This window comes from Ictalurus furcatus, chromosome 7 (genome assembly GCF_023375685.1).
Source record: "Ictalurus furcatus strain D&B chromosome 7, Billie_1.0, whole genome shotgun sequence".
Classification (NCBI taxonomy): domain Eukaryota; kingdom Metazoa; phylum Chordata; class Actinopteri; order Siluriformes; family Ictaluridae; genus Ictalurus; species Ictalurus furcatus.
The window spans coordinates 28582528-28601981 of NC_071261.1; the positions used below are offsets into that span (position 1 = coordinate 28582528).

The 19454-nt window shown below is 41.6% G+C and overlaps 1 protein-coding gene across 3 annotated transcripts in view; it reads left to right on the forward strand.

Moving 5' to 3' along the window:
- The first annotated feature begins 561 nt into the window (after positions 1–561).
- si:ch211-241e1.3 (laminin subunit alpha-3) overlaps positions 562–19454 on the forward strand; it is a 112205-nt gene continuing 93312 nt past the window's right edge. For all 3 annotated transcript variants that reach the window (XM_053629659.1, XM_053629660.1, XM_053629661.1), the window contains exons 1-5: positions 562–988; positions 5822–5974; positions 17849–17966; positions 18483–18601; positions 18849–19019. In XM_053629659.1, coding sequence (XP_053485634.1) covers positions 716–988; positions 5822–5974; positions 17849–17966; positions 18483–18601; positions 18849–19019 — 834 coding nt within the window. In that variant the 5' untranslated portion in view covers positions 562–715. The remainder of the gene's footprint in view (positions 989–5821; positions 5975–17848; positions 17967–18482; positions 18602–18848; positions 19020–19454) is intronic.

Below are 19454 nucleotides of genomic sequence, written 5' to 3' on the forward strand. Positions count from 1 at the left end.
ATCATGGAGGAGTGGAAGAGGACTCCAGTGGCAACCTGTGAAGCTCTGGTGAACTCCATGCCCAAGAGGGTTAAGGCAGTGCTGGAAAATAATGGTGCCACACAAAATATTGACACTTTGGGCCCAATTTGGACATTTTCACTTAGGGGTGTACTCACTTTTGTTGGCAGCGGTTTAGACATTAATGGCTGTGTGTCGAGTTATTTTGATGGGACAGCAAATTTACACTGTTACACAAGCTGTACACTCACTACTTTACATTGTAGCAAAGTGTCATTTCTTCAGTGTTGTCACATGAAAAGATATAATCAAATATTTACAAAAATGTGCGGGGTGCACTCACTTTTGTGAGATACTGTGTGTATATATATATATATATATATATATATATATATATATATATATATATATATATATATAGTTTCTTGTTTTAAGTCTACTTTTTAAAACTCTTTTCTGCAAAGTCCTTCTGAGAATTTGATTGAAAATGAATTATGGTTTGATTTGATGCTTTGGTCCTACCAAGTTATTGACGCGCGCGCGCACACGCACAGTAAAGAGGAAGCGCTTGTGCACGAGCACGGTGGGGAAATCCACTTCCAGCAAGTGCAGCAAACTCTGATATCACGCGCACAAGTTCAGGAGTGAAGGCAAGAGGGCAGCTTTTATGGATCGGATATGACTGAAATTCCGCGACAGTCCGAACACAGGGAAAATGGCGCGGAGCAGAAGAGCGACGCTGAACTCCGCCGCACAGCTGCTTGTACCCTGCGTGATCTGCGTGCTTGTTGCGGTGAGAGCGCGAGCCTCGGTCAACGACGTCCCGGGCGGATTCAGCATGACTCCGCCGTACTTTAACTTGGCTGAGGACTCGGTCATTTCAGCCACGGCTACGTGTGGCGAGGAGGAAAACGGCAACCCGAGGACGGATCTGTACTGCAAACTGGTCGGAGGGCCGACGGTGGGATTAACGAGCCAAACTATCCAGGTAAAACACGCGCGCGCGCGCCTACCTGCGTTATTCCCGACTCTGGGAAAACAGGGAGGTGTAAAGAATACCAGAAATCACTGCTGAGCATTCAGTGCTGAAACTTGTATTCACTGATTCATTGACAGTGCAGTTAAACTAATAATAATAATAATAATAATAATAATAATAATAATATAATAATAATGATAATAATAATAATAATAAGGATCATAATTCTAATAATTCTGCCCTGTGTACGTTGAGTTTGCATGTTTGTCCTGTGCTTCGAGGGTTTCCTCCAGGTATTCTGGTTTCCTCCCCCAGTCCAAAGACATGTATGGTAGACTGATTGGCGTGTCCACCCTGTCATGTAGTGTATGAATGTGTGTGTGAGTAAGTCCCGCGCTGGATTGGCACCCTGTCCAGATTGTACCCCGCCTTGTGCCCTTTGCTCCCTGGGATAGGCTCCAGGTTCCCTGCGGCCCTGAAAGATAAGCGCTATAGAAAATGGATTTCTGGATAATTTCACAGCTTCATGGTTCCAGGTTCACCAAGTTCAGAGTTTCACAGCGTTTGTTCTTATTGTGTCCGTGTGGGTTTCCGAGGCATTCTCTGGTTTCCTCCCATCTCCCAAAAAACATGCCAGTAGGTGAATTATCTAGGATAAAACGAAACTCCTGGTCCTGATCCTGGAGAACCCTCTGTTCCGGACATTTTCGTCTTTCCCCCGATCTTACACACGTCGTTCAAGCAATCTGCTAATTAACAACCAGTTATCATGCAGCCAGATGATAATATATCAGTTATTATGCCGGTATCTTAATGGGTTCTCTGGTTCCTTTCTACCTCACAAGAACATGCCGGTAGATGGATTAGCTTTCATAAGTCCTAAAGAGTGTCAAAAGTCCTAAAGTATTGTGCTAGGTGTGAATGTGTGTGTGGTGGCCTGCGTTGAACCGGTGTCCAAATCCAAGGTGTATTCCTATCTCATGCCCAGTGTTCCTGGGTTCGGTTCTGGATCCGCTCCAACCCTGACCCGGACAAAGTGGTTATCGCAAGTGAAGTGAGTAGTGGGAGTTGAAGTGGTTGTGTTAGAGCAGGGAAAACATTAAAGTGTGCACAACAGGGGGTTCTTTAGACCCAGAACCAATTATTACAAATCATGAAATATTTAACAAGAAAACAGACCCAAGAACATGAACAAGCCAAGCTAAACAAGTAGTTTTATTTATTTTATTTAAAAAAAAAAAAACATTGTATGGGATAATATTGTCTGTAACACTATTCTGTAGTTTTTGGGGAAGACCACCTTCTACCACTGAGCTGCGAGCGATGTTCAGGACTACCAGTAGGCCAGTTTCAGCTGAACGATGTGCTCAGGATGAGCTGTACTGCTTCAGGATTTCAGCAAATTACACCCGAACTAAACCATTCGGAGCTTTAAACACCATAATCGGGTTTTTTTTTGTAGTTTGCTTACATTGAGTATATAATATCTAGATAACATCTTTTAATAAAAGTAACATTTCTCTTAAAGAAGTTTCTGGTTTCACGGATTACTTGGAGCCGATCGGTGTTTACAGCTGGTTCTGAATCCTCTCGCAAGGTAATCCTCTTGGTGATCACTGGGGATCTGCTCCATTATCAAAACATTTACAGAGATAATGTACGTGCACCAAATATAGCTTTTTTTTTTTAAAAAAAACTTGTTTCTTCATGTCCAGCTAGTTTTTCTTTCTTTCTTTCTTTCTTTCTTTTTGACCCGCATGCCTCTATGCTGCATTTGGCCTGTGGGAGATTTCAGGAAGGTGAAAAAAAACATCTTGATATTTCACTTGTAAGCTTTTATGATAGGTTAAAATGGCATTGAAAATACCTGGTGTTTTCAGCTCGTTAGCATATAACTGTACTCATAGTACACTTATCATATCAAACAGCAACAGATCAGTATCAGTTTATCATGTAAGCTAAAATGTCTATTTTAGGACGATCTTTGGACAAATCTCGTGCCCACGTTGCCAGTTGCCTGAACTTTGAGTTTTGAGAAGAAAGAAGATAAGAAATGTCTGACAATAGGAACTACGCATGAGTTTTATATTAAGGAAATTGAAAGGCATGCTTAAAAAAAAAACAACGTAAGCAGGATGCATTTAATACTGTGTTACATAAATGATCGAATTTTATAGCAACTTTTCCCATGTTGCAGTGATGAGGATTATTAGCTATTTCATAGCATTTGCTGAAAAGAATTCAAATAGTTTTATCAGTAGCACACAAATATTTGATTTGTTATAAGTGGAAAATGATCTTGGTGGAAAGTAGTGAGAAAGATGGGGCAACAACAACAACAACAACAGCAACAACTGGGAGCAGAGTGGCTTAGTGGTTAGCACGTTTGCCTCGGACCTGCGTGGTCGGGGGTTTAAATCCCACCTCTGCACTGTGGCCGTGGAGTTCTTTCCTTGCTTCGGGGTTTCCTCCGGGTTCTCCGGTTTCCTCCCCCAGTCCAAAGACGTGTGTTGTAGGATGACTGGCACTTCCGAATTGTCCTGTGTAGGATAAGCAGTGTGGAAAATGGATGGACGATGAACATGATTATTATTATTATTATTATTATTATTATTAATAAAATGTAAAAAATCTAAATACTAGCTGAGATTGTTGTTTAAATGTTGTTAAAAACTGATTTGAGAAAAAAGGTCCTAAAGTTCGCAAGACTTTTTGAGATGTTCATATAAAACATTAATCAGACATAAGGCAACATTAGCACTTTGTCAGCCAAGATTGGTGGCGGAAACACACGCACACACACGCACACGCACGTACACGCATGTACACGCACGCACACACACGCACACGCACACGCACGTACACGCATGTACACGCATGCCAATCTCGCACATTTTATTTCTAGAGAGAAACCAAATTATCTGTCAGTAGAACGAGACATTTTCACCCTTTAATTTCGAATACATGGTTTGTCTTGCTTTTCGAATGAACTCCCATTGAGAAATATTAGATGCGTTTGCCTTCATTCAAGATCGTTTCAATTCCTGAGATGCAGTTGTTTTTGCAGTGCAGAGTAAGAGAGAGATTTTGTGCAGCTCACTTGCTTCTCTGATTTAAACGCACCGTGTGAGAGACGAGCGCAGCTTTTGCTTACAAGCTACATTCGTTTCTAAACTCCTTCTCGACTTCGGACTCAAAACTACGTCTGTGAGTGTGAATTAATGAGGTTTTTTTTTTTGGTTTTTTTTTTTACCCTGATACGAAATATGTAAATTTGAACCTGTGGTGCAAAATTTCTTTCAAATTTTTAAAGCATTTAGAATTCTTCCCTGGGGCATTGGCTGAAATTTGCTCGCCATTCAAAATGCTAAAGAAGAACAGAGACTTGACATTTTTCTCATTCCTAATCCTAAAATGTATTTATTTATTTCAGTTCAATATTGTAGATTTGAAATGTCTGAGTTTACACTTAACGAGCGAGCCAGAGGCGACGGTGGCGAGGAAAAACTCCCTGAGATGACACGAGGAAGAAACCTTGAGAGGAACCAGACTCAAAAGGGAACCCGTCCTCATCTGGGTTTTAATAAATTGTTTATTTATTTATTTATTGTTATTAAATCTCTTTGGGAGAGTTCAATTTGTGTGCAGATTATTTAAAACAAACAAAAAAAAAAACGGCATGCAGGCTTGAGACGACTCAGAAGGGGGATCTTTATACTTCTTATTTATTTTCCTTCAATTTTCTCTCTAGGTATATGCACACCTACATGGTTCTGTGCCTCTCTCTCTCTCTCTCTCTCTCTCTCTCTCTCTCTCTCTCGCTCTCTCTCACTCTCTCATTCTTGTTGTCTCTCCCCCTTTGATCGTTTCCACTGCTCACTGTAACACAGAACACTTGTTAGCAAAATCCCTCACAGATATAGGTCCTTACCACTCACTCTCCCGGCTCCACCCTCCATTCACAAACTGGCGCTCGACCACGCCCCTGCCCCTGCCCCTGCCCCCACCTCCACAAATATATTTATGGCTTCTTAAAGTTGAGGTGTTGAAGTATATTATTGGAAGATAAACCCAATTTCTGGCCAAAGCCTGTTTTATTTATTTATTTATTTATTTACTTACTTACTTATTTATTAACTTAAATTATTATTATTTTTTAAACATAATTTATTTATTATTTACAATTTTTTTTGCCTATTCGCCAGAAAATTCAGCCACAGTGGCATCTGATGGGTTTTCCCAGACCACCACACATGAAGCGAATCACGAAATAATCACGTTCCAATACACAAATGTAGGCAGACATTTCCATATAAGGTCGGGGGTGTTTCCAAGCTGCAGATTGCTAGAAAGCGGATCTCTTTATGTGGGTAAAAGTGTATTGCGTTTTTGTCCAATCAGTGAGTGATTTTTATTGATTTATTTATTTTTGTGTGAAACTATTTAAATGATCAAAAATATTGTTGTCCCAACAGCTTTTGGGTTTGGAATGTGTTTCGAGTCCATGCCTATAAAAAAAAACAAAACAAAAAAAAAAACAACAACAACGTAATAAGAACAACTCTGTTATGCAGTAAAAGTTTTCTTCGCTCTTTTTATTCAAACTATTTTTATACAGCCAATATTGTGTATTTATTTCAGAACTATATTATGTACATTATACAGAACCCTTAAGGGTTATTTGGTTGTCTTTCTGTGGAAACCCTTGACGATTTGGATATAAAACCCGAGTGTTTCCTTAGACCTTTTTCGGAAGTTAGAAACCCTTGAACCTGTTTTTGTTAGAGTGTAGATATGTAAAATACGAGTGTGAGACGCTGAGGCTTTATGTGATTGTTTCAGGGGCAGTACTGTGACCACTGCAATGCCAATAACCCTGAGAAAGCCCGTCCAGTGAGCAACGCCATCGATGGCACAGAGCGCTGGTGGCAGAGCCCGCCTCTCTCGAGGGGGATACGGTACAACGAGATAAACGTCACGCTGGATTTGGGTCAGGTGAGTGTACCATGAGAAACACCCTTGCTGGAATTTGCATTCTTTGCCAGGATCCATCTCTCGTTTCTAAATAAATAAACAAGTACACACAGCTATTTGTGTTAACATCCTTGTGAGAACCAGTCGGCATCGTTGAAGCTAATTAATATTGCGTCAGCACTTAAATCTAACTCGAAATGTCCCTACAAATTTGGTCCCCACGCAGATATAAAAACATTCCCGTATACAGACATTAAATTAACTATGGTGTGAATGCTCCAAGAACCTTACTTAGACTTGGCACTGTACCTTTTTTTTTTTTTTTTTTTTTTTACACACACACATATTTATACAAGTGACTACAAGCAGATTCCAATGGGCATTTCCTAAGACTGAGTCTTCTATGTTACAGAGTGCCTGAGCTTCAGACACTCATCCCTCTCGATTAGGACAATAAAATGTATCCCGAGCTTGTCTTCTTGCTCTGATGAACAGCGAAAAAATCCTCTTCAGGCTTAAAAAACAGGACAAAGACTAATAATCCTGCAGGATTTGGTGGGCACGGAGCCTCCTTGAGACACTTTTCGTCTTTACTCAAGGTTTTTGGCACAGAGCACGACCTCATATCAAGGCCCTTTTTAGGGTTTAACGCTGTTCTGTGCTTTTCGCTTTATTTCCAAGTAGGTCATCGTGGTTTCTTAGGGATTTGTGGGAAGCTAATGGATTGCTGCTGCCATGCGGCTGCTCTTAGTGTCTCAAGAGAGCAAGATGTAAAAATAGAGCGTTATTATCGGAGAATCAAGTCGGGTTTTTAGCGTGTTCTCAAACCACAGCACTGTTGAAGTCTCGAAAAGGATCATTCTGTAATCGATGATGGACTTTCGGATTCTGCTAAATGGCGTATCGAGGAGTCTCTGTTCCGCTTTCTCTTTTGCTTTTCTTTTGTTCACACACACACACACACACACACACACTCTCTCTTTCATACACCACACATACACATCCACCTGTTGAAGGCTACAGAATCCTGGCGCTTCTCACGCCAGAGAGACTCCGTTCTCTCAAAAATAGCCTGTGTGTGTGTTACTGAAAGTGTCTGCCATTGTGTTTATTTATAGAGATATGTGGGGGTTTAGAGATTTTCCTTAATGCAGAGAACCGAGCTGGAACCCTACACTTAAAGAACGGTTTAACAAAAGGGTTCTTATGTGTAAAGTAGACCAAAACTTGGACCTTGGACATACTTCAACGATGCCAGTGTAAAATCTCTGACTTTTTTTTTTTTTTAAAATATGTGTTTCTGTTATTTTGAATCTCTGAGTTAATCTTGGACACAAAGATGTTATATTTATTAATGTAAACAGTTATTATAGTCGTAGCACCTAGAGATTTGAAGTGAAGTGAAACGAGTGTGGTCATCATGTCGCGTTGAGCCAATTAGGCAAGGGCTTTAGGAAGTGGAAATAGGGCTGTTGTGAAGACCACCAACATCAATCCAAAGCAAGTCCAATTCCGAGAATAGCCAAGACCGAGTCAAAGCTAAGTCTTAAAGGGGTTGAGGCTAAAGTCAAGATTGAGTTCAAATGAAAGCGAGATTAAGATTACGACTAAAAACCATCAAAAACCTCTCGAGGCCACGCCTTTACATCAAATAGCTGGCTTCATTCATGCATTGCTCCAATGACAAAACACAAGACGAACAGTACTTTTACAAACTCTTGATCAAGACCGTATTTAAAGAGACCGTAATGTCCGAGACCAAGACAAATCCAAGTACGAATGTCTATATGTCTGAGACCCTAAGTCCCAGGCAATACTGAAAACACCTTGAGACCAGATTCAGGTCCTATAGCCATAAGGGGAAAACCCAGAAGCAAATCCATCAGTATTGAAACTGAAAGTGTCCCACAAAGCCACAAAACTTTCTTTGCAGAACTTTGACTTGTTTTTCCACCTTTCTATTTCTCCCAATTCGGTCATTAGTAAGTTTTCACGCTCCTGATGACATGTTAGCTACCAAGCAGGGATGTTGAAGAGTAGCACAGTGTGGCGGAACACATTCTCAGGAAAGCTCTTTCTGCTCTCTTCCGCATACGTGAGTTCAGAGAAACCCACGATTGGCTAGGGTTGCTGTGATTGACAAGGGAGAGAGAGAGAGAGAGAGAGAGAGAGAGCGAGAGCGAGCGAGCGCGCATGCCATCCCTTCCACCCAAAGAACATGGCCAATTTTGCTAGGACTCCCAGCCACGGATGGCTCCCGCACCATCGGGATTGAAACTCGTTGTCTCCTAAAGTTAGCGAGAACGCCGTTCAGCCCCTTTTTTTTTTTTTTTTTTTTTTTACGATTGACTCTATTCCACAGCGATTGAAATGTTGGAATGTATCAATTGAGTTGAGATGTCGTGCACTTTAAGGTCATGGCATATGATTTTATATTATTTTCATCCTCATCAAACCATTCCAATGCATTCCATTCCATCCCTTGTGCGCTGTGAATGGGGGCGGAGTCGTCTTTTAAGAGACCACACCCATTAAGATCGTAGGATAAAGATGATCCGTCAGACTAACTCTCTATTGATTGAGCATCGGTATGAAACGAAATGATTTTTAGTTTTGACGACGGATGGAATAAAAAAAAGAAAGAAAGAAAGAAAGAGTTTTTCCTGTTGTTCGCCAAGACTATTTTGGAAATTTATTCCACGACCACTTGTATAATGAGAACACTACAATCATTTGTATAAATACTGCCTTACATACGTACATTTGTATGTTGCTCGTACAGTTCAAATCCAAACACTGTTGGCGTGCTCCTTCATCTGATATTCCACTTACCTTCCATTTAATCTGAAATTGTCTCCGAATCGCGTGGCTGTAGATGGTATTATTCAAGCTAATTACATATATTAGAGGATAAATACGGGTCATTTGTCCTACTGACTGACGTATTGCTCCTGATTTTTTGTGGTTCTGAGAAGGAAACTGCATCAGATTTCACTTCTGGGTAAATCTTTCATGCCTCAGCTCTCAATGGCTCATTTTACAAGCTACAGTATACGACACGCCCCTTAAGATGGAAACAGGGATTCATCCAGAAGAAAATGATGTGGGAAAGCTAATAAGGGCATGTGACAAACTGGAATTCAGGGGAGTTCACTCTATCTGTCTCCCCCCCCCCCCCCCTTTTTTTAAAGCTGTATGGCTGAGTCTTATTAAGGAAAAAAAGAGAAAGGAAATGAAGAAGGAGAAAATTGAAAGAAAGAGGTGAGAAAACGGGTAAATAGAAGAAAATGAGAAGAGTAAAGGGGGAAAAGACAAGGAAGTGTGATGATGACCCGTTGAGCCCAGTTCCCTCTCCAGGGCATACCCCTTATCATCAGTCTTTTTCTCCCTCCTTTTCTCCTGCCAGTCCCTCTTACTCTCCTACCAGCCCCCCTTATTCCCAGTAAATGTGGTAGTCTGCTTTAACCTCTGTGTCCTGTGGTTATTTTTCTCGCTCTCTATATTCCGTATACCAAATTGTTTACAGAAGAAAGGCGGGGATTAATGAGAATGAAAATAACGGAAAGAAATATAAAAAAGAAAGAAAGGGGGAGAGGGGAAAAGGAAAAGAACAGGAAGACATCCAAAGGAATGATGATGAAGAGAAAAAAACGGAGAAGAAATCGAAACATGGAAAAGAATGAAAGGGAAATAAAAGGGAATGAAACATGGAAAGGAAGGGAAAAGGACAAGAAAGAAGAAAAGGTTAAAAAAACAAAAAGGAAAGGAAAGGAAACAAGAAAGGTTAAAGAAAAAGAACAACAGTTGGAACAGCTTGCCAACCCATCACTGACTACGTTTACATGGACAGCAGTAATCGAATTATTGACCTTACTCTAATTAAGATAATAATGTGAGTCGCTTTTAGAATACTCCTGTCGTGTTCCCGTTTTATATGTATTAGAACATAATCAGATTAACAGCCCGCGTCATTACGTCACCGCGCCACGCCGTCCGACATCCCTCCAGAATTTCACGTATCGACATACAGTTGCGCTTCGTTACGGACCCGTATACAGTTTTGGGTGTTTTTATTAAATTTTTTACGAACGCTTTAAGTGCGGTTAATTATTTGTCGTGCTGTACGTGCTAATAGACGACTGCTTGAAGCCGTGGGCTGCGTCCCAAACCGCGTACTTACCGTCTATATAGTAGCCGAGATACATGTATTTTTCCCTACTACAGGCCTATAGTAGGCAAGTACGCGGTTTGGGACGCAGCCGTGCTCTCTTGTTCGCCGTGACATGTTGAGAACTGCCGTGTGTGATCGTGTCCTGTCGCACAATGCGGTGAAAACTCTCACACGACGTTCATAATGTGATTAAGGTGTTTACATGTCTGTAATACACGTCCATAATGCGACTAAAACAGGAATACTCCACCTGTCTTAATTCGATTAGAGCGATTTCTTAATCACAGTACGGTCTTAATCGGATTAAGAGTGGATTATTGTTGTCCATTTAAACGCAGCTACTGTCTTTAGTTGTGATTCTTCTCTTTGTGTGTGTGTTCCTTACATCACTGACCTTCTGCATGTATTTGTAGAAGAAATGTATGGTTTGTCCTCCTGACCTGCTTTATTGCTTGCACTAGCTTTGTGAATGATTTTTTTTGTTTAGTTTTTTTTTTTTCTTCCCACTGTCTGTTTTTGAATCTCTTGGTTGCTATAGTGACAGCATAGCCTTTGATCTACTCCTGTAGACTCTTATTGTTGTGAATTTTTTTAATAGCGCCACCTGCAGTACCGCTGAACATCACGAACAATACGAAACCGCACGGAGAATGCGAGCTCGGGTGTGCAATCCTACAGTCTGTCTGAACCTTTCAAAACCTCGGTGTAGGTCTTAAAACGTACAATGTTTGTCCTCGTGCTGAAAATCTGTACTCGATTAAACACACCGCTCCTTTTATGTGGCGCTTTTATGACTTCTGTGTTGGTCGCGTACTGTTCTTGGAACCGTGAGACATTTTTGGACTGGGGAGTCCAGCGCTAAAGCAGGGAACATTGTTAGGGATTGACCTTTTAATAGCACCCGCCTTTTCCAGCCTTTCAGCCGTGTACACAGGTAAAGATACAGCGGCGTGCACGAAGAAAATAAATAAATAATGGAGTTATGTTTAAAGCTCCTAAAGCTTGATCTGTTCGAGGAAAAGACTCTCTGCGTAACCTGGCTTACGGAAGCATGTGATCTTTTCTTGGAAAGATTTACCTCGTTTATTATTTAACATAATGCCTTTTAGGTCGTGTGTGTGTGTGTGTGTGTGTGTGTGTGTAGAGAATAGAAATCCGTCTCCCCATGTGACAGCCGTCCCAGCCACCTGTCTCCCTCAGTTACGTGAATGCTACTCTTATTTGAAAGGCCGCATTTCATCCTGCCGCTTTGGGGTCCGGCTCAGAACGTAACAACTGTCTGTCTCTGTCTGCGGCGACGTCAGGTGATTGTTCATTTGTGGAGCAATCTTTATCCCTGAGCTCACACACAATATATACTGTAGATGTCCAAAATAGCCTGTGGTCTAGAGCAAAACACACACACACACACACACACACACACACACAGGTGCCACGTAGTCTTGCTCTGATTTAACTTGAACTGATAATGAGGTGATGAGTGAGGTGAATTAGGTGTCATAAACCAGGAAAAACATTCAACCACCAGTCTTCAAGTGCGCTCTTCAACACCAAAACAAGGTTCCCCTAATGTATAATCTTTTGCCTGAGGGGTCTTTTAATAATTTTTTGGTGTTCCTCAGTCACTTACTAACATTCAGTAAGGGGTACATTCCGGTCAGGGTCACGATCATTGATTCGGAGGAATGTTGGGAATACACCCTGGATGGGATGCCAGTCCATCAGGGATCAATGTTACTGTATTGTAGTTATGTGAAGCAAAATAGTTAAAGAACCATAGACCAAGGGACCAAACAAAAATGTAGATTTATGGTATTTGACAGGGGTGCACGGTGGCTTAGTGGTTAGCACGTTCGGGTTCGATTCCCACCGTGGCCCTGTGTGTGAGGAGTTTGCATGTTCTCCCCGTGCTGCGGGGGTTTCCTCCGGGTACTCCGGTTTCCTCCCCCAGTCCAAAGACATGATTGGCAAGTCCAAAGTGTCCATAGTGTGTGAATGTGTATGTGATTGTGCCCTGCGATGGACTGGCACCATGTCCAGGGTGTACCCCGCCTTGTGCCTGATGCTCCCTGGGATAGACTCCAGGTTCCCCCGTGACCCTGAAAAGGAGTAAGCGGTATAGAAGATGGATGGATGGATGGTATTTGACAGACGATGTTATCCAGAAGTCTGTATGTTATATAGTAGTCCACTTACATTTATCTGATTTATATGACTGAGCAGCTGAGGGCCTTGCTCAAGGGCCCAGCAGTGACTGCTTGACAGTGCTGGGATTTGAACTCACTACCTTCTGATCAGTAATTTAACAGTATAACCATCGAGCTATCACTGGCCCCGTGGTTCTTTACAGTCCTTACAGGATTTCAAAGAGGTTTCCTTGATTTTTGCTGCATCTTTTTGTTCAAAATTTGAGATGCAATTTCTGAGTTTTTTTTATTTTGTGCTTATTTATTTATTTATTTATTTTGCGGAAAACTACACGAACTGGCGAAATTGCAACTGCGTGAAATTGTTCTGCGTGCTCTTTCACAGTGATGGATTGTTGGTGAACGAGACCTTTCAGCTGTACCCGTGTTCGACGCACGTGAATCGAAGACGGCTTCGGCGGAATTCGCGTCGTGATGACGTCACGTGACTCGTCTCGACCCGAATCTGTAGAAAATCTTGATTTAATATATAGAATTATGAAAAATTGCAAGCTCCTTCAATTTGAATAAATTTCTCCAATTTTCATCATTTCAGCGATTGAGAAATCAGGAAATCCTGGAGGGGACTGATAAACAGTGTCTTAAAGTTGTGTCTTTTTCCATACAGCGTGTGTGTTAATTATTTCCTAACCTTCAGCCCTGCGCAGTTTCTGATGGGTTTTTTTTTTTAGTTGGTTTCTCAATGCAGCAGTGACACACAGATATTTAAAAACCTAACACTGCTGATACAGTGTGTGTGAATCACTATATGTTATATCGAGTGTTTACTCAGTGGTGCAGTGGGTAGAGTTCCCGCCTCACTACTTCAGGGTCCAGAGTTCGGGTTACTGTCAGTGTATTGTTTCGCATGTTCTCCTTATGCCCACATGGGCTTCCTCAGGGTTCTCCAGTTTCCTCCTACTTCCCAAAAGCATTCTAGTAGGTGAGCTGGCTATGCACAATTGCCCCCAAGTGAGAATCTGTCCCATCCATTTTATAAAAAGCGACTTACAAATGAGGAAATACAAGCAAAGCGATATATCAAGCGGAGAACAATACAAGTAGTGCTACCGTACAAGATCTTTAATTGAGTTCTAGAGAAACAAAGTGCGCAGAGTAGAGGAGTAAGAGCCAGAGTAAGGTTGTGTTGTTTTTTTTTATTTTTTATTTAAGGACAATGTGGGGGTTGGTGTTGTATGGGTTAGTTCACGGAAGAGGTGGGTCTTTAGCTGTTTTTTGAAGATAGTGAGAGGTTCTGTGGTCCGGATTGAGGTTGGAAGTTCATTCCACCACTGAGGGACGGTTCGTGTGAAGGTTCTGGAAAGGGATCTTGAGCCACGCTGAGTAGGCACTACTAAGCGTCGGTCGTTAAGCGATCGCAGATTGCGTGAGGGAACGTAAGCCTTCAGGAGAGAGTTGAGGTAGGAGGGTGCTGTTCCAGACAAGGTCTTGTACGTGAGCATCAAGGCCTTGAATTTGATACGGGTGGCTACAGGAAGCCAGTGGAGGGAGATGAAGAGGGGTGTGATGTGGGTTCTTTTGGACATGGGTTCATTCTGAATCATCTGGAAGGGTTTGATGGAGCTGGCTGGGAGGCTCGAGAATAGTACGTTGCAGTAGTCCAGTTTTGAATGGGTTGTACTGCTGAGGTAACTTATCAAGAATACCAGAACACCAGCCTGAGCTCTGGCTTCCATCCTGATTGTAAACACGTCCTCGTTAAAACCAGAGCCGGAGAAAGTAAAGCGAGCGTAACGGAGGCCGTGTTGAAATTCACAGCTGTCTGTTTTCTCCTTGAAACGCTATTTAGAGTTAACATGACTCCTGAACCTTTGGCCTGAAGATGTGTTAAGTCTGTGGTCAAAGCGGTGCTGACAGTTTGTAATCTTCTGGCCCATTTTTCAAATATTTACCGCCACTTGAGCGGACAAGGAAAGGCGATAAAAGAAGTGGATACACACGTCCCTTGTGCGCCCGAGTTTACCCGTCACGTACTCGGTGTGCTCTGACATGACCGATGATCAAACACGTTCCTTCCTAACACACCACAGGACCCTCATGCCCTTGTATACGCCGTGCGCCCACAGCGTCAAACAAAAGGAGCTGATTTAAGACTGTTTGACTTTGGAAATTGAGAAGGTAGCACGTCTTATTCAGTCCGTACATGTTAGGGCAGCAGTGCGTGTTGTTCCTTTTGTACGGTGTTTTTTATTGCTGCATGCAGGACTGGACTCATGGCATGAACGCACACTTTCTCTGAACCTGAAATCACAGAACGTGCTCTGTGAAATTGACTTTATAATACAGCACTGATGAATGCTCCATTCCGATCGGTTAGAAGGTGATCGATTCATTTTCCACAACAGCACATCTGCAAGGTTTTTATTTCTTTCTTTCTTTCTTTCTTTCTTTCTTTCTTTATTTTTAACACCAGTTGACGCTTTGTAATACGTTATCCGTGTTCTATATCGTTTCTATAGTAACAGCTTACACAGGGACGGGCTTGGTGTTTTGATTCCGTACATTTCAGGATAAAAGGTTAACGCTTTGTATAACTTTAGTTTTGTATAACTAAGAAAATCTACTTCCGATATATTTTATTGATTATGTTCTTTTATATTTCTAGTGAGTTTTTATTGATTTAAAATGCTACTGTATTTGAAGAAAATTCAAATGAACAATTTATAATACAGTACAGGTAATTATTATAAACAAAACTAAGTGATTTCAGTTAGTTATTTTTATGCATATTTGTATTCATCAGTTTTTCTAACTACATTTTTATAACGTTGCTTAAAAATTCCATTTGACATTTGTATGTAAGCGTTATGTAAATAAAGATTATTATTATTATTAGTAGTAGTAAATAATGAGTAAAATTACTAAATGATTAATAAATGCGTATTTGAATGCATGTTTCCTTGATAAAGAAATTCCATAATAAAAAGTAAATGCTTTATTTTTTTACGCATTAATTCTTATAATATTTAGTATTTCTGTTATTTCATCTCCAGCTACATCTATTGGATTACCGCCACCACCATCCCTGGTGGAGAAATATTCTGCGTACTCATCGTTAAACTCAATAAGACGGAGAAAATGTCTGTGATGTGTTGTTGGAAATTGCTGTGTACGAGGCGTAGCATGGGAGTGACATGCCATGAATGATAGTATGTTGGGTGGGTGTAAGGGGTGTACAGGGGGGTTGTGTTTGCTATGTGACACCATTCCAGGAATCTGTGTGTAGCTGACATGTCTCTTCACACACCCCGAATAACGCCTACATTCGTCTAACAGGAGTGAGTGGGGCAGAACGGATGCATGCCGTCCCTCTTAACACACAGGTGTGAACAAGATGCAGGCCAATTCAAACGGAAAGCCAAGGCCATGTTCAGATCAGCAGCTTTGCTTCTCAGTTCAGATCTTCTCGGTTCACAGCTGTGCGCAAACGTTCAAAGGAGATCTTTCCGAGGAAATGACATGCATACTTGTGTAAGATTTTCATGCTCATTTAATGTGCACTTCTCCCAACATGGGAGTGTCAACAACAGCTGCAAAACAGCTGTATCTCGCATCTTTTCATTTATTTATTTATTTATTTATTTATTTATTTGGGGGGGGGGGGGGGGGGGTAGAAAAGTGCATTAGAAATAAACATTATTATTATTATTATTATTATTATTATTATTAATGATATTATTAGGGGTGTGGGGGGTGCTGTTCCAGACAAGGTCTTGTAGGTGAGCATCAAGGCCTTGAATTTGATGCGGGCGGCTACAGGAAGCCAGTGGAGGGAGATGAAGAGGGGTGTGATGTGGGTTCTTTTGGACATGGGCGTGCTGCTGCATTCTGAATCATCTGAAGGGGTTTGATGGAGCTGGCTGGGAGGCCTGAGAGTAGTACGTCGCAGTAGTCCAGTTTTGAGATAACAGGAGCCTGGACGAGTAGTTGTGCAGCCTGTTCGGTGAGATAGGGTCTGATTTTCTTGATGTTATATGGACTGAACCTACAGTACCGTGCAGTTGTTGATATGTGGTCTGTAAAGGTCAAGCTCTCATCAAAAGTCACCCCAAAGTTCCTGGCCGTCCTGGTTGGCTTGAATGTGGTTGAATCGAGTTGTACAGCGAGGTTGTGGTTGACCGAGGGGCTGGCTGGGATGACGAGAAGCTCAGTTCTTGCCAAGTTGAGCTTAAGGTGGTGTTCCCTCATGTTGAAACTAATCATGCTATTACATAAAACAGGTGGACACAATAGGATAACAAAGCAGTACCAAACATGAAAAAAAGTGTCAGATTTAAGAGATTGTAAACTATTACGAATAGTTTACATAAACAATATGAAGTTTCTCCTCGAAATGTGATTTAATTGCTTATGCAAAATTGAATTTAAACAAGTGTCTAGTTACTGGTCTCAGTTATGTACGGTGAATGCGACCTGCAACTCGCTCCTGGCAGATCTGCCTGTGAGCGCCGTCCGAGCTCTGCAACTGATCCAGAATGCATCTGCATGACTTGTTTTCAGCCGTCCTAAGTTCTCCCACACCACCCCACTGCTACGCTCTTCCGCTGGCTTCCTGTAGCTGCCCGTATCAGATTTAAAACACAGATGCTTGCCTACAAAGCCAAAAATATACCCCCACCCACTTACCTCAAAGCGCTTATCACACCCTGCTCAGCACCACGCTCCCTCCGATCCTCTAGCACTGTTCGACTGGTCCCACCATCTCTCAGGGTAGAAGGAAGGCATGCATTAAGACTTATCTCTGTTCTGGCACCTAGGTGGTGGAGCAGACTTCTCCTAGATGTCCGTCCAGCTGAGTCACTGGCAGTTTCCAAATGACGTTAAATAATTAAAGGTTGTCCTTTGTTCTGTTGTTATGATATTACCTCCCCGACAACGTTTTTAGACCGATGATGATCTTAGTCTGTGACTTCGTGAGCCAGTATCAGGATGTATTTATCGATAGAGACTTCAAAACAGTTCTGTAAGCCGCTCTGGATAAGGGCGTCTGCCAGATGCCGTCAATGGAAATGATCGTGGAGTATTAACGTGATCCAGTTACGCTATGAAATCTCGCCGATGCGAAGAAAGCTCCTCAGCTCGGCTGAAAGTGCAGGCTTTGGTTGCATTCAATTAAGAGTCAACAAAGGAGCACTTGTTGGATGCATCCATGTTTTGACTGACCACAGAGTTTTGATTTCCCACTTCCGAGTTAATTTGAACACAGCGTTAGCACTATGTGGATCCACGAGGTAGAGTTTAGTCCTGCAAGCTCATTTAGATGAACCGGCCCTGGTTTGTATGCCGAAGGGAGGAAAAAACAAAACAAAAACGAATCACTATGGACCTCAGGTCTTCATAACGTGTAGATTTGCCTGTGATAAATCTCCGGTAATATAACTGTGTAGAAAATGACAGTGATTAAGATCCTATCACAGCTTTATTTTGATGAGACAGACCCAGTGATGTGACTTTGATGACTGTGGAAGATAAACCTTACTGAGTGCATTGTGACCGGCGTTTTTGTTTCCTTCCTAGCTCTTCCATGTCGCTTACATCATCGTAAAGTTTGCCAACTCGCCACGGCCAGATCTGTGGGTCCTCGAGCGCTCCGTCGATCACGGGAAGACCTTCACGCCCTGGCAGTATTTTGCACGTGAGTTGACGTTTATCAGTCTCTACCAAACAATTTAGATCTTTAAAATCTAAAATATGTCGTTTTTATTTTATTTCCATTTTTCTCTCTTTTTTTTTTTTTTTTTTTTTTAAAAAAAAAACCCCAAATAAATACATTTTTTTAAAACTGTTTTACTTTTTTTGATTGTTGTGTTTTTACCCATTTTCTTGTAAGAAAACATCGAATAAAGGCTACGGCAGTGACCGAGTCAGCTGAGCTAATGAACGGCGTAAAAAGTCATCGGGATATTTTTCCGTTTCTGACTTCAGCAGCGAAAACTGCATTTTATTTTAGTACGACGGATATTGTCGGGTTATCCAGTGTGAACCACTTCAGCATTGTTTTCATTAGTTTTTACGTAGCTGGCTAACCCATGTTTCCACTGATAAAATACACCGAGACAAAGAAAGATAGAATTCCTATGAAATAGGATTTTTGTGTCCATATGTCACTAAAGCAGAATATATATATTGGGTTCTTTCGATTTTGCTTTAGATTTAAAACAGGATTGCATTGAAAGGTTTGGTAAGGAGCCTAACATCAGAATCGTTGGAGATGATGATCAGATCTGTACCACAGAGTACTCACGGATTGTCCCATTAGAAAACGGCGAGGTGAGTTGTTTTTGTACTTTATTATTATTATTATTATTATTATTATTATTATTATTATTATTATTTTAGAATTTAAAGTGGCAGTGAAAAATAAAGAACGATTGGTGTGATAATGTACGTGCTATCGATACATTAATAAAAAATTGATCCAGGACTATAAGATGGTCATGGCAAATAATCAACTTTGGTGTAGTATCAGTAACATTAACCGCCCTGTTGTTGATTATTCCATTATTGGTGCTTTCAGATCTTCGTGTCTCTCGTGAACGGTCGTCCCGGATCGAAGAACTTCGCCTACTCTCCGGCGCTGCAGGAATTCACCAAGGCCACAAACATCCGCCTGCGCTTTTTACGGACCAACACACTGCTGGGGCATCTGATCTCCAAGGCTCAGCGTGACCCCACTGTGACACGCAGGGTGAGGGTGCCGTTCTATACGTACCACCTCGTTTGTAAAATCGCTCACGCTGACGCAGAGAAATTTCACGAGGTAAATGGAAAAGTTTCATTCAGCCTGGCTGAGAAATGAGGACTTGTTTTGTTTGAGTCCCTTCTCGTTTGAGTAAAAAGATGGCGAAAGTCCTGGGATGTTATAAACCGTGGCGTGTGTGACGCTCGGGGTGCGAGACACGAGCGTGTCGGTGGGTTTAGATCCACTAAATCTGAAGGGAATTTAATGAATAAATCAAACTCTCCACTTCATCTTCACTTCTATTTACGAAGGATCAAACCAGAAACAATGATTCATCATCGCAGATCCTTAAATCAGCTCTTTTCTCTCGCGTCCTGGTCCCGGATCCGTAAATAAGGGTTTATTCGGTATCCTGCTTTATTGTTTATTTTATTTTGGAGT